The following is a 27,893-nucleotide window of genomic DNA, read 5'->3' as shown; positions in this document are numbered from 1 at the left end:
TTGAAAGTAATATTTTTCTTTCTCCTCTGTAAGGCATTCACTAAATCCAACTTTATTTTGAATTGCACTGTGTAGAGATCCCAAGATGAATAAAAAGGCAATTCTTACTTTTACTGAATTCTACAGACCCATCTCACTCAGAGATCTGCCAAAAAGAGATCTGGGACTGTTAAATAAGTAATAATACATTTTGAACTATAATAGTGTGAAACCATGTGCTATGTCTCAACCTGAGCATGACAAGCAGGTTTATTTTTAATGGAAGCTATAAAGCCTTCTGTTATGTCTTGAAAATGGGAACAAAAATGTTTTGTTTTTTTTCAATTTGGTGATGGAATGAAATCTGTGTGTTAATGAATGATGAAACACTGCCACCTAATGTAAAACTGTACACAAGAACAATAGATATAAAATAATTTTGAAGTCAAACTCAGGTTGTCATAAATATGTGGTACCTAAGAACAAGATATGGAATATCCTAATTGGAATCGTATGCTGAACATGTTTACAAATTTCCAGGTCCATCTTTAGATATTCTCAAATGGAATGAGTCTATCTACAAGAAGATTATAGAAGAGTTCTGCAGCGTAAAATCCCTCTCATATCCTCCTGCTCAGTCACAAATATCTGAAGGGGATAGTGTCAAAAAAACCAAAACACTAAGAAAGCAGTCACAATGGTGTAACTGAAGTGCTACCTTGATTTTATGTTTATATAACACACCCTGACTGCTCTTTAGAAGGCCAGATCCTAAAGATGAAACACAAATACTTTGGCCACCTAATGAGAAGGAAGGACACACTGGAGAAGAGCCTAATGCTGGGAAAGATTGAGGGCAAAAGAAGAAGGGGACGACAGAGAATGAGTTGGCTGGATGGAGTCACTTAAGTAATAGGCATGAGCTTGAATGGCCTCCAGAGGATGGTAGAGGACAGGAAGGCTGGAAGAACGTTGTCCATGGGATCACGATGGGTGACACAACTTCACAACTAGCAACAACAACAACAACAACACACATAAAAATCAGACAAAGCTTAGATTGCAGCATTGTGGCTGACATCTTGATTTTTTTTAACCATACTTACGAAAGCCCCATGTTCAGTGTAAAAATACCAAAGCTAGAGCTGATACACACAAAGATCTTGTGAGCTAAAGGGAAATAAATATTTCTATACCTCAGCCAAACATTATATCCTAATATGTTTTAGATTTGTAAGTGACTTGGGCCAAATGCTCAAAACTACGTTAATGAAAGCTAAGCTCCTTTCTTGATGGCAAGAGATCACTGGGTAAGTTAGGATCAGACATTTTCTCTCATCCCAAATTACCTTACAAGATTATCATTGTGAAAACAAGAGATTATGCATGCCTTAAGCATGCATGGAATATAAATAAAATACATGCATTTCACATGTCTAACAACACTATTTAACCTGCCTGTTATTTCATTGGATACTAACCAAATTAATAACTATAGAAATATGTTGGAGTTCAGTACTTACTTGCATGCAAAAGTCTGCAGATCTGAAATATAAATGCAAACTCCCTGATGGAAACAGTAGGATGGTGAGCAGTCCATAGGACCTTCTTTTTCAGATAATGTAGAGTCATCCCTGGTTACAACAGAAGGACCGATGATAGATTCTGAAACAATTTAAAAGAAGGGGTGGGGTTAATGTGTTTGAGTCTCGGGGCCAAATTTGAATGACCTGATTTGTGAGTAGGTTCTCCCACTTCTTAAACAGTAAATATCAGTAAATGGAAGAAATAAAGGCAGATACAGTGAAATGTCTACTTAGCAGGTCTTAATGCAACAGAACTGGGATACAAAATATGAAATTCCCTATGACTTCACGTTACCTAAAGTCACTGCATAATATCACTTTCTTAATAATAGCTATTTAAGAACCAATGTGACACAATGTCTGAGATGCTGCATTTAGCAAGGTAAATGCAAGTCCTCACTTAATAACTGAGTGCTTTTGGAATGGTTATTCATTACAAACCTGTTATAAGTCTATTCTCAAAGTAAAGCAGGAGGGGGGGGAGGGAGAGATAGAGCAAGAGACAGAAAAGCTTGGTCCATAGCAGTTGAGGAGGAGCTAAAGAACATTGTTACTTAGCATTACTTGTAAATTAGAGTCCTTTTCCCCCCTTACTATGACAGAACATTCCAGCTCATATATGATTTTTTCCCCACTGTGTAGCTAGCATTTTAATTGGGAAAACATAAGAACATAAGTACTGTCCTGCTAAATTGGACTACTGTTCCATCTAGTCCATCAGATGGACAAAATTTCACAATGGATAACCAACTGCACATGGACATCAACTGGTCTCCCAAAAGATTTGACACTTGTAACTATCAAGCTGATAGCCATGAGCCAAGGTTTTCTTCCTGAGTTGTTATTTCAGCAAAACGAACAGATAGGGATATATTGATGCAGTAAGCAAGAGTAAGAAAGGGGGAATTTAAATGGAGATGTCAGAGGAAGGAATGTGCATTTGTAAAGTCTAATTGCCAATTTGCAAAAACATGGACCTGTATCAGAATTGGCCCAGTTTGGGATAAGCTGACAACTTGCTAAAAATTGCTGCCTTCGTATCTCCAAGCAGTTCTCTTAGACAGTAAAGTTATGATTAAATGTCAGCCTTTGCATTCCAGCTATGCAGATCAAGGTATCTGATTATGAACATAGTTTTCAATGAACCCTGATTGGAAATGTCAGCAACTTGAATCTCATGACTATTAACGAACCTAAAATTATTTGATGAGCATTATGACTGACTCAGTACTCGCTTTCATTTATAGGCAGGGTAATGATTTCCAATAAATCTCTATTGGGTGGTTCATTCCATTAACGCTGCCAAATAACAGAAGAAGAAAACGTCTCCTGACATCTAGAGGCTTTGCATATTGATGAACTCATGATGTTAAACATCACCTAGAATGCAGAGAGCCTGGAAGAAGGGGATAAATAATGCCAGCAACCTTACAGAGTTTGGAAGTCCAGCGTCAGCAAGTACTTAAAACTTTTTAACAAGGGAATATGGCCTTTTCAGTGCCAAGAATTGTTTTTGGGGAGGAGGGGTTACATACTCGTCAGCTGTGATGGTTGCCTTGATGTAGTATCTCTGGAACCATCTGGAATTTTGAACCCATTTTAAAACACATAATAAGACTATGAGGCCCATCAGAAGATTAATATCTCTTTCCTGTCATATCTATGAAACATATTTTTGCTTTGTCAGAATTTGCTGAAGTATTCATATCCAGAAAGCACACACAGGTAACTAATTCATCGGGATTCATTAACTTTTCTTTATATATAATATAACACATGAAGTAAATATACAGTACTAAAAGCAGGTTTTCCAATGTGGTACTTAATACAAGCAAAACACAGGCAGAGGAGAGAACAGTTTCAGTTTCAGAGCAGCAGCCTAGTTTAGAGCTCAGCACAGACTCAGAGCTTTAGTACAGAACAATTGAGCTAAGCCACACCCAGGCTCCTTGCTGTCTCCTTGTTGCTCACACAGCAAATACTGTTGCAATTTCCAAACAGCCCTCATTGGCTGACCCAGTTGCCATGTCTCTTCATTGGCTTACCTTGTTACCATGTCTCTGCCAGTCATTAACTATCATACACACTGACGTGTTTGTTTTACTATGATTTGACATTCTGTGGGGGAGGATATGCAGTCCATGACCTACAGGTTACATTTCATTTTCCAGCTACTTTGTATATAAATTACTATATGAACTCATTAAGGCAATTCATTGAATATTCTTATTTTTTAGCAAGAATGACACCTGTCAGTTCTTTCAAGCTGTTATAATATTTATGTTTTAATCTTACAATATTTTTATAATCATTGTTTTATAGTTTGATTGTATGCTACCCAGACTCAGGTTTTTGTGAGATGGGCAGTCTGTAAATATGCTCAGGGGTGGGCTGTTGTGGGTTCGCATGGATTCATGAGAATCTCTAGCTAAAAATATGCCCAGGTTGGAGAACCCACAAATTCCACCCCTGCTTCAGAGATGGTATTCTGCTGGTTTGCCCCGGTTCAGGTGAACTGGTAGTGATGGCGGCGGGAGGCTCTGCCTGTCCACCCAGATGGCATCACAGATTATCTGTGCATGGGTGGAAGTTTCAGTTCATGCGCAGAAGCACTATGCATGAGTACCCCTCTGAACCGGTAGCAAAGATGATATCATTTCATGCCTGTCCTGCCTGGCCCCACCCACCCTGCCCCACCCCTCCCAGGAGACCCCACGGGGCTCATTTGGAATGCAAGATAAGTACAGGGCCCACATGGAGGCTCAGGGAGGGCCTCCGGAGCCTGGTGGATGCCATTTTCGCCCTCCCAGAGGCTCAAGGAAAGCCTCCGGAGCCCGGGGAGGATGAAAATGCCCCCCATGCCATGATACAGGAGGCCAACTAGGCCATGGCCACCATGGTCACACCCACCCAGCAACCAGTCAGAGAACCCACTGCTAAAATTTTTGAAGCCCACCCTTGAATATGCTAAATCAATGTGATAAATAAGTATGTCTAGAGGCTTGGCATAAAAACCCCTCTAAGTAGGATGGATAAATTATTGAGAATGCCCAAAGGTACATCCTTTATCCTAATAACTCACCAGAACAATGAAGTCCATCTTCAGAATAACCCAAAAGGCACTCACAGAAGTAACTTCCTTCAGTATTGATACATCTGGACCAGCTCTGATTGCACTGTTCTTGGTTAAGAAGGCATTCATCAACATCTACAAGGTTTTTAAAAAGGTATTTATAGCTTGGAGACTATACTTGAAATAATTAGTTAAATTCTTTCTCACAGAAGAGGTGGGAGGATAAAAGAGGACTGGGAAGAATCATGTATGCGGCCTTAAATTCCTGCTGAGAAGGCAGGATATAAGTATAATGAATCAAATCTGCTGTAGATGAACCTCACTCATATATCAATGCATTTATTCAGCAAACGTATTACATTGATAACTACTGTATATTTTAAACATGATCTGTGACCTCCAAACGCTGACCATCCTGATGGTCAGTGATAATCTATTCTAAACTGAAGGATAAACCTAACATCAAGGCCAGTGATAGGTTCCTACCGGTTTGGACCGCTTCAGCCGAACCGGTAGTGGTTTGGCGGGCTGGGTCACTGGAATTGGCAGCGACCCAGGCCTGCCACACCTCCAAACCGGTTCTTCGGGGATATCATGGGTGCCGCCATCTTGTTTTTTGCTTCTGCACATGCACAGAATAATTTTATTGCACTGCGCTTGTGTGCGCAGTGCGCCCACAAGCAAATCGGCATTAGTGCCTGCCGGAACCCACCCCTGATCAAGCATATTAAAAAATTTAAAAAGCTCTAACTTCAAACCTGAATTTATAGTTGCTGTATTCCTTATTAATCATAGCTTGTATGCTTTTTGAAGGCACTGGCATGGTGCCAAGGGTATAGTCCTGATCTCAAAATGACAACCCAAGATGAAATCCATGCAAAAATATAGAATATTAATATCACTTTGTAATCTGTCACGTAAAATTACCATGGCACAGTTGATCTTCCATGATGAACCCTGTCTGGCACTCACACACAGCACCATTTTGAACTGCAACGCATTGGGAATTGAGATCACAACCTAGTGGTGTACAGTTGTCCTGATCTGTGGCATAAAATAATGATAAGAAAATTTATCACTCTACAGTCGTCCATAGTTTATATGTTCACAGTAGTAAATTGTTATGAACAAACTCACTAGAGCTAACTTTTTAAATCGTATCCATCTGCCTCCTCTTTACAAGGCACATGGGTTATGGACAGGATGACAAACCTTCTCAGTGGCAGATCCAATTTTATGGAATATTCTCTTTCCAAGATATCTGTATCTTCTTCCCTATTTGCATTTTGCAACTGATCAAAACAGTATTGTTCCAGTGGGCATTCATCTTTTTTAGTCAGTTAGTTAGCTTCCCAGGGTTAAGAGGGAGTGACTGGTCCAAAGTCAATCAGCTGGCTTTGCACCTAAGGTGGAACTAGAATTCCCAGACTCCCAGCTTCTAGCCTGATGCCTTAATCCAAGGGTTGGGAACGATAGGCCTTTTATGACCTGTGAACTTCAATTCCCAGAATTCCTGAGCCAGCCATCCTGGCTCAGGAATTCTGAGAGTTGAAGTCCATAAATCATAAAGGGTCCATCGTTCCCCACTTCTGCCTTAATCACTGCAGCAAGTTGGCTCTCATTCACCCCTTAGATTAAGTTAAATATCTCTAGCTAGTACTTTGTTCTGTCTTCTTTATAATCTTTTGTATCATAATCAGAGTCTGTTTGGATTGAAGGCGCTATAAATGTTGCAAAATATATAAATAAGTAATATTTGTCATGGAGCTAGTTGCTGGCACAGTTTAATTTGCCACTGCAGAGTCGACAGACCAATGACCTAATTTAGTATAAGTTTTTTTATGCTCCAATTGCACATGATCACAACAGCCATTGGCATAAACTGCAGAGATGCTTCTTTAGTCCCTATCAGCTATTTTGCCAGTCACTGAGAACACACATCTCCTTCTATCATTGGGAAATAAGAAAAGGCAATCTTTACTAGACACCACAATTTCAGCAGTCAGTGTCTGTTGCGTCTCCCCATGGCTATCACCATATTTGCTGTTAATCAGAAGATGCTGGGGTGATATTTCTCCGGCAAACATTTCCTTTCCTAATGCATCTTCCTTGTATGTAGAGATACGGCCTGAAAGAGTAAAAATAAATAGGTGATATACACTGCACTGTGTCATTTCAAAATTGTCATTTACTAGTGGAGAAATATCCTTGTAATGTATTTTGACTGCTAAATTAAAGCAAAAAAGTTTGACTTGTTATTGTAACTGTCAAAATAGACCAGTAATAGAGTCACATTGCTTACCATATAGGTGTAATTAAAATGACAATCAGAATATTTTCCTTTTAAAAAGTTAAATCATTATTGGGGCAGGTTTTGCTATTTTATAAAATGTATTACAATGCTATTCTATTATTATTTGCAGCACTTCCCAAATAGTAATTTACCAGGAAGCTTGCTTCTAAAATTTTAGAGCCCCTAATACAGTGATGGCTAACCATTCTGTCCACACGTGCTGAAAGCATGTGCATGCGTGCCACAGCACATGCGCATGCCCACACTTATAATATAATGCATGCATGACACCACACCCACCCCATTTTCGGCCTAGCAGGCCTCCCTGAAACATCCTGGGACCAAAAATGGGGTACAGGGGGTGCGGGTGGGCAGGGTGGCACAAGGGTGCTACCCCGCTACCCCCTGCTACCCCCTGCTATCCCCTGCTACCCCTGCTACCCCCCACCCCCATGCATGCGCATGTTGTTACAGTGTTATGTCCGCCTTGAATGCAGCTTTATTCCTCTCTAGCATTCATCTCCATTATTCAGTAATGCATTTCCTGCCTTTCTAGGATTTATCTCTATCTGCTCCTATGAGTCACTTCCTGTTTCTGTTGGATGTATATACTTATATTCTCGATGGCTTGTATAGTGTTTTAACTGCATTTTGATTAAACAGCATGCGTGGCATAGACCCGAAAACCAGCCAGCTGGCGGGAGGTGTACGCACATGCACGGTGGATAAGGTGACCAGACGTCCCGATTTCAGCGGGACAGTCACGTTTTATAACAATTTGTCCCGTATCCCGGGGCGTTTTTAAAAAGTCCCGATTTTCGGGCTTTCCTGTTGAAAGCCCAGTGGATTTGCTTCAGAAATCCTAACCGGGGCAAGACAAAAGACACTCTGTCTAACTAATCCCTCTCTCTGTCTCAGTACTTTCATTGAAGATATTAAAACGTTAAAGCAAGAAAACGGAGCCCCCGCGCCCCTTTTACCTCATTTTATAAGAAAAAATGACCAAGTACCATAGAGCTGCAGGAAATATTTGGCTAGAGAAGCCGCAAGTGTTACTTCCTGGATTTTCCGAAGGGGAGGGGCACAGAGGTTGGAGGTCGGTTCATATGGAAAAAAATGGTGGCAAAGTTTCTTTGAAAAATATTTCCCTGACTAATTTCACCATTTTAATTTGCTCAGTTCTTTGTATTAACATCTATATCATTCTGGATTGACTTGGAGTGCTCAGTTGTGCCTGCTAGTAAGTGAACTGGGTTTTTTTCTTTTATTTTTTAATGTATTTTAAAATAATATTTTATTTATTGTGCATAGGATTTTTTAAAAGTTTTATTCTGTGTGGATTCTTTTTTTAAATTGTCTTAGACTATTTAAAAAAAGATTCTATCCAAAATAAATTGAAGTGAAACCATTTTTAAAAATTCTATGCACAATACTTTGAAACGTTTTACTTCAATTTATTTTGTGTGGATTCTTTTTTTAAATTGTCTTAGACTATTTAAAAAAAGATTCTATCCAAAATACAAAATACCAGTTGCAGTTATTCACTTAAGAACTGTGGCAAGAAAGGTGGTATAGTGACCAAAGTTACAATGGCATTTTAAAAAGTGACTGATGACCATTTTTCACACTTAGCTACCATTTTCACACTTAGCGACCATTGCAGCATCCTCATGGTCACGTGATCAAAATGTTGATGTTTGGCAAGAGTTACAATTTATATATATAAATTGTAGTTATGTTGAAATAAAAAAAATTACAATACTATTTTTGCGTTACATGGAAATTTTTGTTGCTCCGTATAAAATGTTTAATCAAGCCCTCCCCCCCCCCAAGTCAAAGGTGTCCCTCTTTACCAATCTGAAAATCTGGTCACCTTAACGGTGGAGCTCAGCTTGTGTGATGGCAGAGAGACCTCCGCCTGTCACCTGTGGCATGCGTGGCATAGGCTTGCCATCACTGCCCTAATAAGTCCCCATATAGAGCTAATCAGAAAAAAGACTGAAGTACACTTGACATACAGTATACCTGGTTTGGCTAAAGGGTGAACTACAAGCAGTGAAGAGGGTCTCATCATGCTTCCTCCAAGGCGTATCTTCTTGAGGCCATTTTTCTTGTCTATTCTGAGTAATGAAGGCCTAGTCCAGTCAGATACCCAAATGTGGTGCTCAAAAACTGTGATGCCATAGGGATGGCCTAGAATGCAGATAAAAGATTGACAATTCCATTATATACATGCACTGAGTAAATATATCAATTAATACGCACCCGATATATTTCTATCATGAACATTGTAGATCAAGATTCAAATCTGAGCTCCAAGGATTGCATGGATTGTGTCATAGTCTCTTCTGCAACTTGCAGATTGCCCCCTCGCCACCCCTGTTCCAGAATAGATGAGACTAAAATCTGTCTGTTTTTGGAGGAGGCATCCCTCAATCCCTTAAAACCCCTGAACAATCCTTAAAGACTCCTGGCCCCATCCATTTTTGGGACTGCAACTTTAATTATATAACCTACACAGTATTAGAACTGTCCCTCCTGGTCGTAAATCAAAGATTTGGGTCAGAGTGAGGCAAAATCTTTTAAATTCCTAGAACAGACTCTTGCCCAAAGCACATCCATCAATCTGTATTAGATGCAGAGGGAAAAACATGTGTCCTTCCATATGGCATTGGACTCCAGAGGTCATCACTGCTACCACAATATTACTGGATAAAAGCAAGAAAAGCAGTATATGCAGACTTTATATCACCAAGTAACTTTATATCAGGAACAACCAGTGGTGGGATTCAGACAGTTTGCACCACTTCAGGAGAACCAGTTGTTAACTTTCTGAGCAGTTTGGTGAACTGGTTATTGGAAGAAATCATTAGCGCAGAGAACCGGTTGCTAAACATCAGATAGGAATAATCTGTCCAAGGTCAGCTCACTGGTAGCTTGTTCCACTAGAAAAATGGTTCTAATCAATGTTTAATTGACTTTAAATACTACAAATTATTTTTTGTAATCCAAAATATTTTTGTATTGCCAGTCTTCAGTTCATTTATTTAATTGTATCTAAAATGTCCCATTCTTCTAGGATGGCGAACCTTTTCAGTACTGAGTGCCGAAAAGGAAGCGTGCATGTTCGTCTGGCCCACAACCTGAAAGAGGAGGTGCCCAGGGCACATGCGCGTGCCCAAAAATGAACTTCCAGTTTCTAGCACACGCATGCACGCTGGCCAGCTAGTCTTCTGGTTACTTGTACGCATGCATGCATGATGATCAGCTGGCCAGCGCGCATGGTCACACAGGAAAATGGAAGACCAGTTCTTCCAGATCCCAGCACTGTTGCACTGAAGGCAAGCTGATCACCGTGTGCACATATGCGCAAGAAACCTGGAAGCAGAACGGGCAATGCCACGCATGCCAGGTGACATGGCGCCACATGCCACTTCGGGCACGCGTGCCATAGGTTTGCCATCATGGTTCTAAGATTTTTATGAGGATTTTGTCAGAAGTGGGAGGCCTAAGACTACAAAATCCAGATTGCAGTTATAGCACAGGTGTAGCACAGTGAATGAACATTTGCAATGACAAGGGTGATGAAAAAATAAGTTTGTGACCAATCTACAAATTTACAACCTTCACCAGTCTGTACAGTAAAAGAAAGCTGAACTAAAATCATAAGCCCAGTTAATGTCCACTTTGCTTAACCACTGAGTTGCAAGTCTCAATTGTGATCACTAAGCAAGGACTACTTGTAGTTATAAGCATTGTCTTTATTTTTGTTCTCTTAACTCAATTGGGTGCAATCTGTAGCCTTACATATATATTCCCACCTTCATTTCTTTACAACTGGTGATCCTTTTTTTAAATCGCACAACTGGAGCAAAATGGCATAACTTTTAAAAATCAGTCACACTTCTTGCCATTTTAAGATAGGAAGCATACAAAAAATTATAGACAGAAAAACTTCAACACTTCCCAACCCCAAACAGAAAGAATATCGGAAATCTTGGCTGTATCTGCATATACGGCATATCTTCACTCGGGTTTTTTGGTCCTTCTTTTCGTGCAAACAAGCCAGCAAATGATTGCCCATCTTCACCTAAAAACCTGGCCTTTGCACCAGCCAACAACCAGAGAATGCATGAAAATCACTGGAAGTCTTAGAATGCATTCACAAATGTTTCTTCTCATATAAACATAATACCTTATCTAAGAACGACAAAAAGTAACCATGCTGGATTCGACCAAAACCTCCTTGCCAGTTGTCAGATAGATTTGCATTTATGGCACTCACAAGCAGAGGTAGAGACATAGGTCTCCTCTGCTCTTTTCCCCCTGCAACTGGTAGTGGGAAGCATATTACCACTAACTCAGAAGTAACACTGAATCTGAAGACGGATCCTCCTTAGATCTGTCTCCTCCACAGAAGCATCTTTTCAGTATCTTAAATTACAGCAATGGGCACTAGATGGCAGTAGTGCTGCAATAAGAATCACTACAGTAATATTAACCTATTAATAGCTGGGCTAAAGTGGGGGAGTATGTGTTCTGTTTCCTTCCCTTTATCGGCACACAGTATTTCAATTTTCAAAATTTGTTCACATATCTTTGCACAAAACTTCAAGAAAGTCAGGAGGGATGGAGAAAGGGAGGGAAAAAGAGGGAGGGGGGAAGAGGGGGGAAACACACACACACCAGTCCCTTTGTTAAGCTCACTCCCTTAGCTAGCACCCTTTTGATTTATCAGAACAAACATACATTGGAATGTGGACCAGATATTTGCTCTCCAAAACAGAGTCTATAAATAATTCCTTTAATACTTTCCTGCTTCTCATTCCAAAAAACCCTCCTATTTTTCTTCTTCATTTTGCACAGGGTTGCCTGAACCTCGTCTTGGGGCAAGGTGGAATCAGACCAGAGAAGAAATGCAATATGGTTGGGTGACCAACAACCAAATAACCATGTAGCTATCGTGGATATTTGCAAGTATTTGTTGCTTTCATCACTGGGACCCTAATCAATTTTCTGGAGCAGCAGTGCCGAATAAGTGCAGAGGTGGTATTCAGCCGGTTCGGACCAGTTCGCCCGAACTGGTAGCAGAAATTGCGGGTGGGCTACCCACCTGCCCCGGCTCTATGCCGTGCATGAGAAAAGCACATGCACAGAAGGCTGGGTGCATGCATGGAAGGGGCGCACGTGGGATGAACCAGTGATAACAAAATGTGAAATCCGCCGCTGGATAAGTGATACAAAAAAAAGGGAGATCAGTCTACTGTGGTCATTCTTCCATTGACATTTTGATATGTACATTATTGGATAGAAAGCTAGCATCCCAAAGCCTCACCTACATCATTCTGTGCAAGTATTTGTCGATTAGAACCATCCAGGTTTGCCATTTCAATAACAGACATTTTGGCATCACACCAGTACAGCTTGTCCTCAGCGTAGTCAATAGTTATTCCACTGGGCCAAAACAAGCCTGAATTTGCTATAATGACACGCTCTGAGCCTTGTAAAGTAGATTTTCCAATATATGGATTGAGCCCTACGTTTGTCCAAAACAGTTCCCTTTATTGAAGAAAAACAAAATAAGTCATTGCATTTTTTAAAAAAGCCTTCCACGTTAAAAATCGATATCTGTCAGAGTGAAATATATACAATATTCATAGGTAAATAATTTTGGTTTTAAAATCCATCTTTGATCCCTCAACCATGATTAACATATAGGAGGCACTAGTCATTGCACAATTACTGGACTGATGACTAGAACAGAAAATGAAATTTATTTAGAGGAAATTCCTCATGGGCAGGGGTGAAATCAACTTACCGTCGCTCCCAGTTCACAAATGTGAGCGCACGCACCACCTCTGCTCATGGGCAGGACTTTCCGCACATGCACAGAGCGTCAAAAATGGTACGTGATTAAATTGGGTGTGTGGGCGGAGCTTGATACCGATCATGCCTGCAAAGGTAAGTACAACAGCGAGGGGGGAGGGAATCCGCTGTGCCATGCAATTTAGATTAGCTATAAAGCAGGAAATCTGACGATTCTAGCTAATAAAAATTATGCGTCACAGTTGATTGTCAGAACTACCAATTCGCACGAACCGGTACCATTTTTTTACTACGAGTTTGGGCGAACTGGTCCAAACTGGTAGCATTTCACCTTTGCTCATGGGGATAAGAGAAAGTCAAACATCTAGCTAAGTATTTGGAGAAGAGTCAAAGAGCATGGGTTCTGGGCATGGCTGTTTGAGAAGAAAGGCAGAAGGAAGTGACTTCCGGTTACCAATCTCTTAAACAAAGAGCAGGCAGAGTGATGAACAGACAAAACATAAAATTTGTTGTAGTTAACCATTTAGTTGTGTCCGATTCTTGGTGACTCTATTGGCAAGTGCTCTCCATTATACCCTTCAAGCACAACTTTTTTCAGTTGTTGGAAGTTCAACTTTTTATACTAGATTTGATTTTTTTTTCAAGTCAGCATGTTCTTTGGTTGCCCCTTCTTTGTGTTCCACCAACCATTTCTAACATCACTGACTTTTCCAATGAATTTGCATCAGTGGTGGGTTCTGGAGCGGCGTCCACATGGACATGTGCAGTGCACGCATGCATCTTAACACCTCCACGAGTCTCCGCGACACTCCAGCTGCTCCGCGGAGTGTCACGCAGGCACTGTATGCACCATGCGCGTGCGCAGAAGTGCGGAAGCCTTAAAAGACAGGTAAGGAGTTTGGGCAGATGGGTCCTCCAGAGCACCGTATTGAAACGGTATCTGTGCACCAGGCAGGCTCCGGTACGCCCATACTGGGGCGTACCGCCCACAACTCACCACTGATTTGCATGCATAACAAGGTCAAAGTAGATCAGGCGAGGTCTTATAATTTTAGCTTCTAGTGATGTGTCTGGTTTTGTACGATTTAACACCTTTCTGTTTGTTACGCTGGCTATCGATCGTACACATAGTAATTTACACCAGTGTCCTAGTTCAAAGGTGTCAATTCTTCGATCAGCCATTCTTAGTGTCCAACACTCACACCCATATATCACTATAGGAAAGACTATTGCTCTAACTAGCCTGTTTTTTTGTATTTATGATCAAAAAATAAATAACTGTTTATCTACATTCTACTTCTACTTTGTGGTCAGTAGCTCATAAGATGCTAAAGAATTAGAGCCATTGGATCTGCACCTTTGATAACTTGTTTTTGGTCTTTTAATGACCAATCCCTTGCATTGGGGTGGAGTTGGGGCAACTGAATGGAACTGAGTGTTTACTGGCTGGATGCGCTTCCTGTCGCCAATGCAGAGTTCGCAGCAGATATAATCTCATTGTACCCAGAGAGAGAAATATCTGCCTCTACCTAGGATCAAACTCACAGCCTTCTGATTGTGAGGCGGCAGCTCCACCTCTACGCCACCGCACCACTCAATCTGCACCTTCAGTATCTATATGTACCTGCAAAATCTTTGCACAGGTAAAATAGTTGCAATAGAAGCAGTGGTTTTACAGACTTTATTCACGGGTGTCTACATCACCCAATAATATTTTGGAAACAAATTTGACTCAATATTTTACCTGGTAAATGGATGAACAGCAATTCCTTGAGGATGAAACACCTTCTCCTGGATGATAATTTTTCTCTGCATTCCATTTAGATTACTACTTTCAATGCTACATTTCCTACAAAATAGACACACAGAATGGGGTTTCTTATTGTGATAACTTAATCTGTCACTTTACTTGCCTCCTTCCAGTTGATTCTCTTATAGGTAAAGGTAAAGGTTCCCCTCGCACATATGTGCTAGTCATTCCTGACTCTAGAGGGCGGTGCTCATTTCCATCTCAAAGCCGAAGAGCTAGCGCTGTCCTAAAACATCTCTGTGATCATGTGGCCAGCATGACTAAATGCCTAAGGTGCACGGAACGCTGTTACCTTCCCACCAAAGATGTTTCCTATTTTTCTACTTGCATTTTTTATGTGCTTCTGAACTGTGAGGTGGGCAGAAGTTGGGACAAGTAACGGGAGCTCACTCCATTACGCAGTGCTAGGGATTCAAACCGCCAAACTCCCGACCTCTCTGATTGATAAGCTCAGCATCTTAGCCCCTGACCCACCCCGTCCCTTATATAATATTCTCTTATACCATGATATTAATTAAACATTTTAAACGTTTCTCCTCAGTTCTATCTTTTCCTATTAACAGAAGTTGTAAACTGAATAAGACTAGGAGTAGGAGCAACCAGAATCCATAAATTAAATTAGTAACTTCATAAAAAAAAGCATCTATTATTATGTGTACGTCTTCAAGTCAATTTTTGATTCCTGGTGACTGCCTGGACTAGTCCCTGTGGTTTTCTTGGACAAGATTGTCCAGAAATGGTTTGCTATTGCTTTGTTCTCAGGGCTGAGACAATGATTGGTCCAAAATAATCCAGCTAGATTTATGCCTAAAGCAGGGGTAGAACTCAGGCTATCCTGGCTCCTATCTTGGTGCCTTAATCTCTAGACCAAACTGGCTTTGTAAACCAATTGTTACTATAGGCCTGTGATGGTGAACCTATGGCACGCATGCCCGAAGTGACACACGGAGCCATGTCGCCTGGTATCACCCGTTCCTCTTCTGGGTTTCTGGTGTGCATGCGCGCACGACAATCAGCTGGCTTTCGTGCGTGCAACAGTGCCAGAAACTGGAAAAGCTGGTCTTCCGTTTTCCAGTATGAGCATGTGTGTCAGCCAGATGATCATCGTACGCGCATGCATGCCAGTAACCAGGAGACTAGCTGGCCTCTAAGCATGCACCCACCGGAAACCGGAAGTTCATTTTCTGGTGCGTGCATGCCTCCTGAGCAGCTCCCTTTTTGGCATTTGGTGCCAAAAAGGTTCAGCATCATTGCTATAGGCAAATACGGCAATTGCTATTTCTTCAGAAGATAGTATTTGTTATGGTTTTGCTGATATTATCAAAAGTTTTCCCTTCCCATGTGGAAGTCCTGGAAGGGAGATCTGTGAAGTGAATTAAAAATAACATCTCGGACACAATTGATTGGGAGTGTGTTTTTTTCCCTAACAATGTCCCTTGGTTTCCTGTTTTTCTAGAAGGAAGGAGATACATTCACTATTCAATAAAGAAAATGCATTAAATGAATTCTTCTGGTTAGCATATTATTCAGCAAAAAGTCTCTTTGAGTCTTTCTTTTTAATCGCTAAGTCTTTCTGTTATGACTAATCTTAAATACCCAAATGCATGTTACCATTTCAAAAACATTTCAGTTACTCTCTCCTTTCCCCTTCCCCCACTTGTTTATTTGTCAGAATATTTTTTCACTACCAGGAGGTGTCCTTACGCAAAGAGCATACCCAGGGTCAGTCCAGTATAATTTGTGATTAATCCAGTCTAATGCTAGTCCTTCTGGTCTCTCACTTGCGTCACATACAACTTTTTCACGATTGGTGCCATCCAGCTCAGATCTCTCTATACACTTCAGGTCTGTGTGGGTAAAATAAATCTGTAACAAGAAAGCCAAAGGTTTATAGATGATTATAGGTGGTCCTCAACCTGTAACCACAGAATTTCTCTTGCTAAGCAAGTTAGCTGTTAAGTGAGTAGTGCTCCATTTTACAGCCTTGCAACCTTTTTTTGCCATGGTTATTAAACAAATAATTCCAGTTGTTAAATAAAACAAATCAGGGGTGTTAAACTCAATTTCACTGAGGGTCGCATCAGGACTGTGGTTGACCTGGGGGGGCGGGGGGCGGGCAGGCATGGCTGACTGGGTGACCGTGGCCATCTTGATGCCACACACTGGGTGTGGCTGACTGGGTGGGTGTGGCCAACTGGGTGGGCATGGCCAGCTTGACTCCACTCCCCAAACTGCTGGCATGTTTCCACTTTGCATTGGGTAGACTGGGCTGAAGCCACATTGGGTGGACCAGGCTGAAGCAATACAGGTCATCCCCTTACATTTTCAAGGATGGCCCTGTGGGCTGGACCCAGATTGTTGGGGTCAATATGCTAACTCTGTAAACCGCTTAGAGATGGCTGTACAGCACTGTGAAGCGGTATATACAGTCAATGTAAATGCTATTATTATTGCTAATAGATAGAATCATTCAGTTAGGTTTTTTTTTTTAAATGTGGCAAGTTTAGGTATGACATATATGTCATGTGAACATATAACTGCTGATATGTGCTCATTGTTTTAGGAAACCCAAGTCATATAGCAATAGGAAGTAGTGTGTGTGTGTGTGTGTGTGTGTGTGTGTGTGTGTGTGTGTAGATATAGAGATAGAGATAGGTATAGATATATGCACATACTGTATATATCATGGAGCACTATGAACTGAACAGTTAAAATACAATGCAGTAAGAGCATTGATCCGTGCAATATTTTAAAATCCCCCTTTCTAAAAAAAAAGTCTTACCTTACTTTCCATCGGATCCCAATCCAGACCTAAGACTATTCCCATCTGCCAGCCAAGGACTCTTGAGTATTCTGTCCCATCAAAAGCAATGCTACGGATATCTTGACTGTTTGCAAACAACAGAAATGGCTTTGGACCTATTTGTAATAAATGTAATAACATGTTAAATCTTCTACTGCAACACTCTGCAGATAAAAATGGAAAGAAGCTTCCTCTCTTCTCTTCTCACTTACAATCCTTACATGGCACTAATCACAGATTACATTAATTACAAAATGATTATAAATAACCACGGTGATAACCTGCCAATGAATTTAATATATGTCAAATATGACAACTGCTTATATTTTTCAAAACAGGTAGATGAATATTGTTGCATACATTTTTTTCCAGGGGAGAAATTACCTGTAATGGGCTTGCATTAGAGAATAATGTTCTGAAAATATATCAGTAGTACTTGGCTAAAAGAAAACTTCATACTAAATTTAAGTAGAGCATAAATATATGTGTAGATGTCTCCTTAGCCACCCCCCCTCTAGGGGTGGGCTTCAAAAAATTCAGCATCGGGTTCTCTGCCCGGTTGCTGGGGGGCGTGGCCATGGGGGCGTGGCCTAGTCGACCTCCTGCACCATGGCGAGGGAGCCGTTTTCACCTTCCCCAGGCTCTGGGGGCTTTCCTTGAGCCTCCGGGAGGGCAAAAACTTCCTCCCCTGGGCTCGAAGGTCTTCCGGGAGGCCCGTATTCCCTCCTCTCCAAGCCTCCTTGCGGACCCTGCACTTACCTCACAACCAAAACTGGGCGTGTGGAGACTCCTGGGAGGGGAGGGGTGGGAGGGGTGAGGCAGGATGGGTGGGACAAGCCAGGGGTGGCATTTGGAGGTTCTCTGAACTGACCATAATGTTAGCTATGGGTTCTCCCGAACCTGGGCGAACCCGTAGCAGCCACCCCTGCCCCCCTCCAAAAAAATACCATGACAATTTCAGTCTTTTATTAAACACCAATTTGTGACTCAATATTGCTTCCCATATTAATCTGGACTATTTTGCTTAGCTATGCTTTCAATTCTGTCCTATCATGGATATCTATATTTTAAAAAAAGTGAAATTTCAGCCCCCCCCCCTTGAAGAGCTAATAAAGGAGATTTTCCTAGATCTCTTTAAGATCCATCTAGGCTTATATTTCGCTATACATTTTAGCAAAATGCACCATGTGCTAGAGCAGTTTATTTCAGAACAACCAGAAACAGCTATTACAGGGACAGATGCACCTGCAAAAAGCACATGTCCAATCCTTCTTGCAACCCATGCCAAAATATCCATAAACCAGTATCCTGTTACTGATAGAAGGGTTATGCCTGCATCAGCCTAAATTGGCCTGAATTGGAGACAGCCTAAATTGGCCTACATTGGGGACAGAAAGATCATCACAATGTCATCTACTATATCTTCAAGGATGATTCATAGATTGCGTCCATTGCAAAAATTGAGCCAAGAGGGAAAACTCTATATGATATCACTATATGTCTTTTAAAAGCAATTTATGGGGCATTTTCATGTCTCAATTAGAAGAACGTGAGGATGAGTCCAAAGATCACAATACTTACTTAAAGCAACACAATGTCTTTTGTCATCCTGGAGATCAAAGCCAGGAAAGCAACCACAATCCCAGGTTGTTGGACCCAAAGATGTACAAATCTGGCTACAACCACCATTATCAGGCGATGTACAACCTAAAACAGATTCACTTGTTAAAAATGGATGTTCATCTAATGTCACTGCACTTAGACTGATATTAAGTAGCATGGTTCGCTCTGCTGAGTTTCAGTAAGTATTATAGTAAACAATTTTTTACAGATGATCTCTAGTTGAACTATGGCTGGTGGTTATTAATTTAGGGATTCCCAGGATGGATGAAGATGGAGGTAAGAATCCTCTATATCTCACTGTGTTCCATCATTTGGTGAATACCTAAAGAATCTTCCAAAGGGATTCTGCTTCCTAAATTGTCTGTCTTGGGCAGTAATTGATATATGGGTCAATAATGTATAATAGGGCAATATTAAAAGTATTTCAAAAATTTATAATTTAGATCAGCCTCCTTCAACTTCAAATTCAGTTGACCACAAATCGCAAATTTCTCACTCAGCATGGAACCTTCTCCCCATTAGATTATATTTCTTTCCAATTTGTTTTTTTGCTCCCTAATATAAAAACTTAAATTATGTCTTGTTAATATTACAGCAACATACTTGATATCTCTTCTATTTCTCACCAATCATATCTCTGGATATCTCACAAAGGATTTAAATAATTTGGACTTTAACAGCTCAAATTTATATTTCAAATAAAATCAGTTTATTACAATTTATTACTATTAAGGTATGATAAAATATCCAATAGTAGCATTTATATTTCAAACAATAGGTAGCTTACAAAAATGTTTGCTTCCTCCTCCTAAAATGCTTTATGAGAACCTCTGGCAATGTATATTCTGTATCTGTAAATCTCAATAGCTCAATTTGTTTTGCCTAAAAACCAATTGTGGCATACAGTAAACATGGCATGAATATCAGCCAACTTTTTCATTCCTTTCTTCTTTTTATACCTTCTAACATCTTACTTATTCAAAAGTTCTTTAAAGCTTGTGAATACCATATTTTTGGAGTATAGGATGCACTTTTTCCCTCAAAAAAGAGGCTGAAAATCTGGGTGCATCTTATACACAGAATGCAGCATTTTTAGCCTCCCGAAACCCTGCCCCATTTGCAAAAATGGCCATGCATAACCTTTAGGAGGCTTCCAGAGTGCTCCTGGGGGCTGGGGAGGGCTAAAATACGTGAAAAACAGGCTGGTTTTGCCCCTCAGACCCCAGGAGCACTCTACAAGCCTCCTAAAGGCTATGCATGCCCCTTTTTGATGAAAAATGGGCCTGTTTTCATGAAAAACTGGTCATTTTTGGGTAAGGTGACCAGATTTTCAGATTGCTAAAGAGGGACACCATTGACTGGGGGGGGGGGGCTTGATTAAAAATTTTATATTTTGTCAAAAGGTCACAAAAGGCAATTACATGACCCCAGGACACTGAAATCATCATAAATACGAATCTGTTGCCAAACATCAAAATTTTGATCACATGACCATGAGGATGCTACAACGGTCGTTAAGTGTGAAAATGGTCATCAGTCACTTTTTTCAATGCCATTGTAACTTTGGTCACTAAACCTATTATACCACCTTTCTTGCCACAGTTCTTAAGTGAATAACTGCAGCTGATAAGTTAGTAACATAAGTGAATCTGGTTTCCCCATTTGACTTTGTCAAAAGGTCACAAAAGGTGATTCCCAGGACACTGAAACCATCATAAATACGAATCTGTTGCCAAACATCAAAATTTTGATCATATGACCATGAGGATGCTGCAACAGTCACTAAGTGTGAAAGTGGTCACTAAGTGTGAAAAATGGTCATCAGTCACTTTTTTCAATGCCATTGTAACTTTGATCACTAAATGAACTGTTTGAAAGTTAAGGCTAGCTTGCATTTTAATGCCTTATGCTACCTTACATTTTCAAGAGAAAGAAGCTAAACTCCTTGTTAGAATTGAAATAGAAATGAGTAGAGTAGAGTAGAGTAGAGTAGAGTAGAGTAGAGTAGAGTAGAGTAGAGTAGAGTAGAGTAGAGTAGAGTAGAGTAGAGTAGAGTAGTTTATTAGCCAAGTGTGATTGGACACACAAGGAATTTGTCTTTGGTGAATATGCTCTCAGTGTACATAAAGAAAAATAAAATAGGATAGTGGGATCCTTGCTGCACCAAGCTCAGAAAGCAGCGATCCCACTCTCCCCCACACCTCCTCTTTCTGAAAGAGGAGGTGGGGTGAGGGATAGCGGGATCCTTGCTGCACCAAGCTCGGAAAGCAGCAAAGATCCCACTATCTCCCCCACCTCCTCTTTCTCCCTCTCTTTCTCTTTTTGGGGGGAAGGAGAAGAAAGGACAAAAAGGAGAAAGAGGGAGAAATGGCTGCAGGGAGAGTGGCGCCCGAGAGAAGTGGCCAAAAAAAAAATAAAACCTTCCGATGGCTGAGCCGCTTGGCCCGGAACCGAGCCTCCTCCTCACCGCGCTGCCACTGCCGAAAGCTGTTGCTCTCCCTGCAGAAAAACGGTGCGCGTCCGCGCCCGCATGCACAGTAGGGGAGGGAGCCTCGCCCCTTGTCGGGCACTGCGAGCGAGCCGAGTGGAGAGAGGGAAACCACTGCCCTCTAAAGGCCACATCGGGAACAACACTTCAGAGAAATAAAAACTTTTTTTAACGGCATCCTTTTTAAAATTGTTTTCTTTCTTTTGGAAAATCGGGACTTTTTGAACACGCTGCGGGACATGGGACAAATTATTAAAAATTGTGACTGTCCCGCCAAAAGCGGGATGTCTGGTCACTTTGTTTTTGGGAGGTCTGCAGAGTGCAAAAACTTTTTAATTTTTTAATATGCCTCTTCAAAATCTTGGTGCGTCTTATACTCCAGTGCGTCTTATACTCCAAAAATATGGTAGTTTTAAATTGACCTACTGGTAATTTTCACTTGCCCTAATAAAAATATTATACCTTTGATTCCCTCCTCCTCGGACAGCTAGATTCCAACGTGCTTTTTTACTGAAATAAGGTAAATAAGGTGATTCTTCTAGGTATGTTATGCTTCTACAACTCCTGTCCAGTCCATCCAGTTTAACTCAGGATTATAGGAATGAATCAAATATTTCCAGTGCTAGGTTGGTTCAACACCAGGCTAGAGAAAGCTGAAGTACAATCCTAATGCTAAACACTGTTAATTATAAAGTATTATCCTATTTCAATATCTAGCATTTGTCATCTACCGCAACATTTTCAGAATAAGCATTGACAAATAATTATATTTGTTTACCTGAACATGTTTTTCCATCGGCTTGGAGAACTGATCCTTCAGGACAAAAGCAAATAGGCCCTTCCTGTGTCTGTCCACAATCATAACTGCAGTGAATATAATTGCTTGAACAGGAAATCAGTTCTACGATGCATTAAAATAAGGAACATTTTTTAAAAAATTGATAGAAATAAGTTGGAGCAATTCAACCAAGAGTTAAATACAAGTGACTTACTACGTGTTGTATCACTGATATTATTCTCATTCACTCCTTCCCAGTACTTATGTCATAAGCCCATGATGGCGAACCTATGGCACACATGCCTGAATTGGCACACAAAGCCATTCCGCCTGGCACATGCGGCAGTGCCCGTTCCTCTTCTGGGTTCTGGCACGCATGCACACTTGCTGGTCAGCTGGCCTTTGTGTGTGTGCCAGAAACCAGAAGAGCTGGTCTTCTGTTTTCTGGCGTGAGCATGCACACCAATCCATTGATCGGCATGTGCCCATGTGCACCAGAACCCGGAAGACTTTTTGTCCAGTGTGCATGTGCGCACTGGAAACCGCAAGTTCATTTTCAGGCATGTGCATGTCCCGTTTCCATCTCCCCTTCCTGATTGCAGCCCAGACGAGCGTGCATGACGTGCTTGCTTTTTGGCACTCGGTGCTAAAAAGGTTCACCATCACTGTCATAGGTCAACAATTGTTCCAGACTAGCTAGATAGGTATTTTTTTTTAAAAAAAGAGAATATATTTCCAATTTCTAAAGCTAAAAACAGAGCAACCTAGTTAGGTAAAGGCTTCTCTAGAGAAGGTGTGTATATGTGACAGAAAAAAATTGACAACAGGTAAATATTTGATTTTTCCAGAATAAATATATAAAAAAGAACAACTAATAAAGCATGAGTAAAAATATCATGGGAAGGCGTCTTATCATGGTATCCTCACCTCCCCTTTCATTTATTTCTTTGTTCATTAACCACTGGTATAAATTTCTTTTAAAATTGGAAGAATTTTAAAGTATCTTTAAACAACATCAGCACCTCATTTTTTTAAAAAAAAAGGAAAACCCAACTTATTTGAATTATAAGTTCTTGGGGTAGGACCCCCAATTTTGTATTAGGGAGCATACTTTGAATCTTGAGATTATTTTATAGGCACTACTACCAAAAGGCTACTACAATGGATATACATGGTTACAAAAGACACATTTATCAGAAACAAATTAAGGTGGTGTTTCTCCCATTACCCTCTATTTTCCCCAAGGATAATTTCTACGGTCTTCTTTTTTGTAAAAGGAGACATACTTTTGAACAGAATACTGGGCTTCTGTAGTCTTCCTGTTTGTCTATGTGCATATATACACAAGCAACATTTCCACTGGGATTGTGTCATGGTATGTGGGAATGTCCTTCAGAGACATGAGGGAGAGCCACAAGTTCTACTGTCAGCTTATAAAAGACATCATGGTGGCACAGTGGTTAGAATGCAGTATTGCAAGCTAACTCTACTCACACTGCCAGGAGTTTGATTCCTTTGATCCTGACCAGCTCCGGGTTTACTCAGTCTTCCATCTTTCTGAGGTCAGTAAAATGAGGACCCAGATTGTTGGGGGCAATATGCTAACTCTGTAAACCGTTTAGAGAAGGCTGTAAAGCATTGTGAAGCAGTATATGTTAGTCTAAGTGCTATTGCTATTATAGTCCACAAAAGAAGAGAGAGATGAGAAAGTTTCAAAGGTACACAACACAGTTTTACAGAGAGTAAAAGGAAAGGAGGGGAGAAATACAATAGAGTCTCACAAGATTCTATTGTGTAACCTTAGAATAGAGTTAGTACTTCTAGTTGTGTCTTCTCTGGACTCCCTCTCTGATTGCCAGTGAAACAACTGCAGCTGGAGACAAGGACAATTTTCAAAGGAGATACACAAATCTTGAAAATCAGAGATCCTCAAACTTTTGAGCACCAGGGACCCATTCTGTAGAACAGTGTTTTCCAACCTTGGCAACTTGAAGATGTCCGGACTTCAACTCCCAGAATTCCCCAGCCAGCGAATGCTGGCTGGGGAATTCTGGGAGTTGAAGTCCGGACATCTTCAAGTTGCCAAGGTTGGGAAAGACTGCTGTAGAAAACAATTTTTCCACAGGGTCCCATGATTTTGCATGCTATTTAGATACTGCACATGGACGTATGAAGCCTCACCCACTTGCACAGCCCAGTTTTTAATAGCAATAGCAATAGCAGTTAGACTTATATACCGCTTCATAGGGCTTTCAGCCCTCTCTAAGCGGTTTACAGAGTCAGCATATCACCCCCACAGTCTGGGTCCTCATTTCACCCACCTCGGAAGGATGGAAGGCTGAGTCAACCTTGAGCCGGTGAGATTAGAACCGCTGAACTGCAGATAACAGTCAGCTGAAGTGGCCTGCAGTACTGCACCCTAACCATTGCGCCACCTCGGCTCAAGGAAGTTTGTTGTAAAGGACAGGGCTGTTTTAAGTTTTTTGAAGAGATGCCTTGTTCACACTAACATATTGTGCAAATCCGCCCTTTCAAATCTATGTGCGCTGCTTTTGTGTGCAACAGGCATGAAATGCTGCTATCTTCACCACTGGTTCAGAACTGGGAGTGTGCACGCAGAGAACCTTCTGTGCATGTACAGATTGTCTGTGATGATGGGTGGCCGAAACCTCCCACCACGGCCACTACCAGTTCGCCTGAACCAGGGCAAACCAGCAGAATTCCATCTCTGGTGTGCGGCCAAAAAGCATTCTTAGGAATACTGTGCTTAAAAGCTGGCCTTCTGCTTTTCACCATGCTAACTTCCCATTTAATTTTTGATTAAGAATAATAATCAATGCGGATAATGTTCCATTGCTGCCTTATCAAGCATCACAATTTGGCAGTAATTTTTGTATACACTCAGGGGAGCCCATGAGGCCTGGAGGCTTAAATTGCACATCTCTGTACTACATGAAAAAAAGATTAATGGCCTTGTTCATCCAACATCTTGCCCATGGGAAATGCCCTTCTATTATTTGTACTGATAATGAAAAGATTCAGAAAACTCAGCTCTTGTCCATCTCACTATATCCCTAGATAATATTCTACAAAACTATTTCACAACATATCTCAGTAGTGATACAATCTTATATTAGAATCCTGTGGAACAAATGAATCACAATTTAGGGTATGGTGAAAATATATGGAATACCTGGGAAGAGTAAACAGAAATTACAATGCAGTGGCAATATTTTGTGGCTAAGCATCCTTTTGTGAATAAGCCAACCACAACTTTGTATTTTTAATCTTGATTTTTAGAGATGCAGAATTTATCATCGTGCTATAATGGACAAATTCCATCATCCTAAGCAAGTTTACCTAACCTTATCTTAACCAATTTTCAGTAGCAAAAATGTTTACCAAATTTGTTTTGTATTTCTTATCCCACATAGTCAGTATGAAATCAACTATTTCTATCTGGTATGGAATCAGGTTAAAGAATAACTTTATCTATCCTCCTACAGTGAAGTAACAAGCAAATATCTGGATAACACCAGATATGTCACTGGAAGACAAAATCACAAAACTGCATCACACTTATTTTGACCATGTCATGTGGGGGAATTCAGTGGCGAAACTGATTATGTTTGAAAGAGGCAGTGGTAAAAGAAAACCAGGTCACAAAGGATGCAGTGGCTGGACACCATTAAAGTTGACACTAGCCAGAACACAGAACAACTCAAAGAAGTAGTGCAAGGTCAGAAGTTGTGCAGAGACCTTGAAGCTAGCATCTCCAAGAGTCAGACATGACTGAAGGGATAACATCTACTTATCATCGTTTATTTGCTTTCTGCCAGGATTCAAGGCACCATATGGAAACACCTGCAGGCATAGACTCTAGAACTGGAACACATTAGGATTTCCTACAGCCATTTTCTTGGATCCAGAGTAGATAGTCATTCATTTTAACAGAAAATAATAAACATAGCAATAGGAGTAGCAAGAGCAATTAGACTTATATACCGCTTCATAGGGCTTTCAGCCCTCTCTAAGCGGTTTACAGAGTCAGCATATTGCCCCCAACAACAATCCGGGTCCTCATTTTACCCACCTCGGAAGGATGGAAGGCTTAGTCAACCCTGAGCCGGTGAGATTTGAACAGCCGAACTGCAGAACTGCAGTCACCTGAAGTAGCCTGCAGTGCTGCATTTAACCACTGCGCCACCTCGGCTCTTTAACATCATCTTAAAGGTATACTACATAATTCTGATTAAGTCAGAGACTTAGTTTTAGAGTATTAATGTTTTAGAACTAATAGATTCAAGTAACGGAGCGAGCAAAATCATTCTTGTGCTATTCGTTGTCTTATTTCCATTCATAAACACTCAATAGAAAGATCACTTACAAATTTGTATTAAGACCAACTACATTCTTTTAATTTTATTTAAGCCGCTGAGAGGCTTAGATACTGATTATATGAAAGGACTAGATTGTTGAAAGATTGATTTACAAGTCATTTTCAAGATGCAGCTCACAGTGGTTTATCTGCTTTTTGTTTTCTCACAGGTTGTCAAACAGGCTACAATTAAAATCAAATTTAACCTCTTCTTCAGGCACTCCTCTTCAATATTCATACTAATGTAAAGCTTTAGGAATTGAAGAAATAAAATAGCACCATTGGCAGCTATATGTATATTTTTACTGCAATATATAGTTTACAAGGAATTGATTTTTTAATTGGTTTATCTATGTTTACTATTATCTATCTCAGTTATTGCAGGTTTGCAATTTTAGAATATTTCAGCTTTGGCCTTGCTAGATAGAAGCAGTAATTCATTTAAGATGAACAGCCAAAAGTATCCCAAGTTTTATTTATACAGACTGTATTCTCATCTTCATTCTTCATGGTTTCTCCCCTAGTCATACATGAAAGTGAATGAATCTAAGGGTATATTCTTTGCTAATGACCCCTAGGATTTGGCCAAAATTAGAGGTGGGAAATACTATATTTCTCTCAAATAAGGTAATTAGATGTACCAAAAAATTACTTTGACATCCATAAATGGGCATGGGGGAGGGGGAGAGAATTTCTACTTTTGACAGGAAACCAGGGAAAATGAATATGCTTTTGTAGAATTAAAATGTATAGAATCATATAGATAAACTACACAGCATAACATTTGCAAGTGCTATAGGGCAGTGGTCTCCAACCTTGGCAACTTTAAGACCTGTGGACTTCAATTCCCAGAGTTCCTCAGCCAGCTCTGGGAATTGAAGTCCACAGGTCTTAAAGTTGCCAAGGTTGGAGACCACTGCTATAGGGCACTAAGATTATTCTACTTAAATTATGCTCAGGCCAATTTTTCAGAGGAGAAAAATAATGACGTTGCAAAATGAAACAAGTTGCCCAGAACAAGTTTTCCTCTATATAAATATTTTTTTTGCAATCTTACTTGTGCTAAGACTAACTGTGGGCTTAATTGAGATTTTTACCAGGAAATCGTACTTCCAGTGTTTGTAGAATGCAAAAAAAGGGTGTTGTTATCAACTGTTCATCCCTGGTTTAAGGACTTCCATCGGATGAAAGCTTGTTTTGCAATGGAGTCTGTCTACAAATTAATAGCTCTTACCATTAAAGTGGGTCTCTCAGTA

The 27,893-nt window shown here is 40.5% G+C and overlaps 1 protein-coding gene across 1 annotated transcript in view; it reads right to left on the bottom strand.

Moving 5' to 3' along the window:
• Positions 1-27,893, bottom strand: part of EGF (epidermal growth factor) — a 59,496-nt gene that overhangs the window by 13,872 nt on the left and 17,731 nt on the right. The window contains exons 8-18 of the mRNA XM_087724213.1: positions 22,260-22,382; positions 18,952-19,077; positions 17,350-17,486; positions 16,285-16,433; positions 14,502-14,606; positions 12,267-12,490; positions 8,957-9,124; positions 6,620-6,766; positions 5,566-5,682; positions 4,648-4,773; positions 1,503-1,644 (exon numbers count right to left, since the gene is read on the bottom strand). Of these exons, the coding sequence (XP_087580339.1) occupies positions 1,503-1,644; positions 4,648-4,773; positions 5,566-5,682; positions 6,620-6,766; positions 8,957-9,124; positions 12,267-12,490; positions 14,502-14,606; positions 16,285-16,433; positions 17,350-17,486; positions 18,952-19,077; positions 22,260-22,382 (1,564 nt within the window). The remainder of the gene's footprint in view (positions 1-1,502; positions 1,645-4,647; positions 4,774-5,565; positions 5,683-6,619; positions 6,767-8,956; positions 9,125-12,266; positions 12,491-14,501; positions 14,607-16,284; positions 16,434-17,349; positions 17,487-18,951; positions 19,078-22,259; positions 22,383-27,893) is intronic.

This window comes from Thamnophis sirtalis, unplaced genomic scaffold, assembly GCF_051295495.1.
Source record: "Thamnophis sirtalis isolate CommonGarterSnake01/CBP01778 unplaced genomic scaffold, rThaSir2_p1.2 scaffold_10, whole genome shotgun sequence".
Classification (NCBI taxonomy): domain Eukaryota; kingdom Metazoa; phylum Chordata; class Lepidosauria; order Squamata; family Natricidae; genus Thamnophis; species Thamnophis sirtalis.
This window is presented reverse-complemented; position numbering and strand designations above follow the sequence as displayed.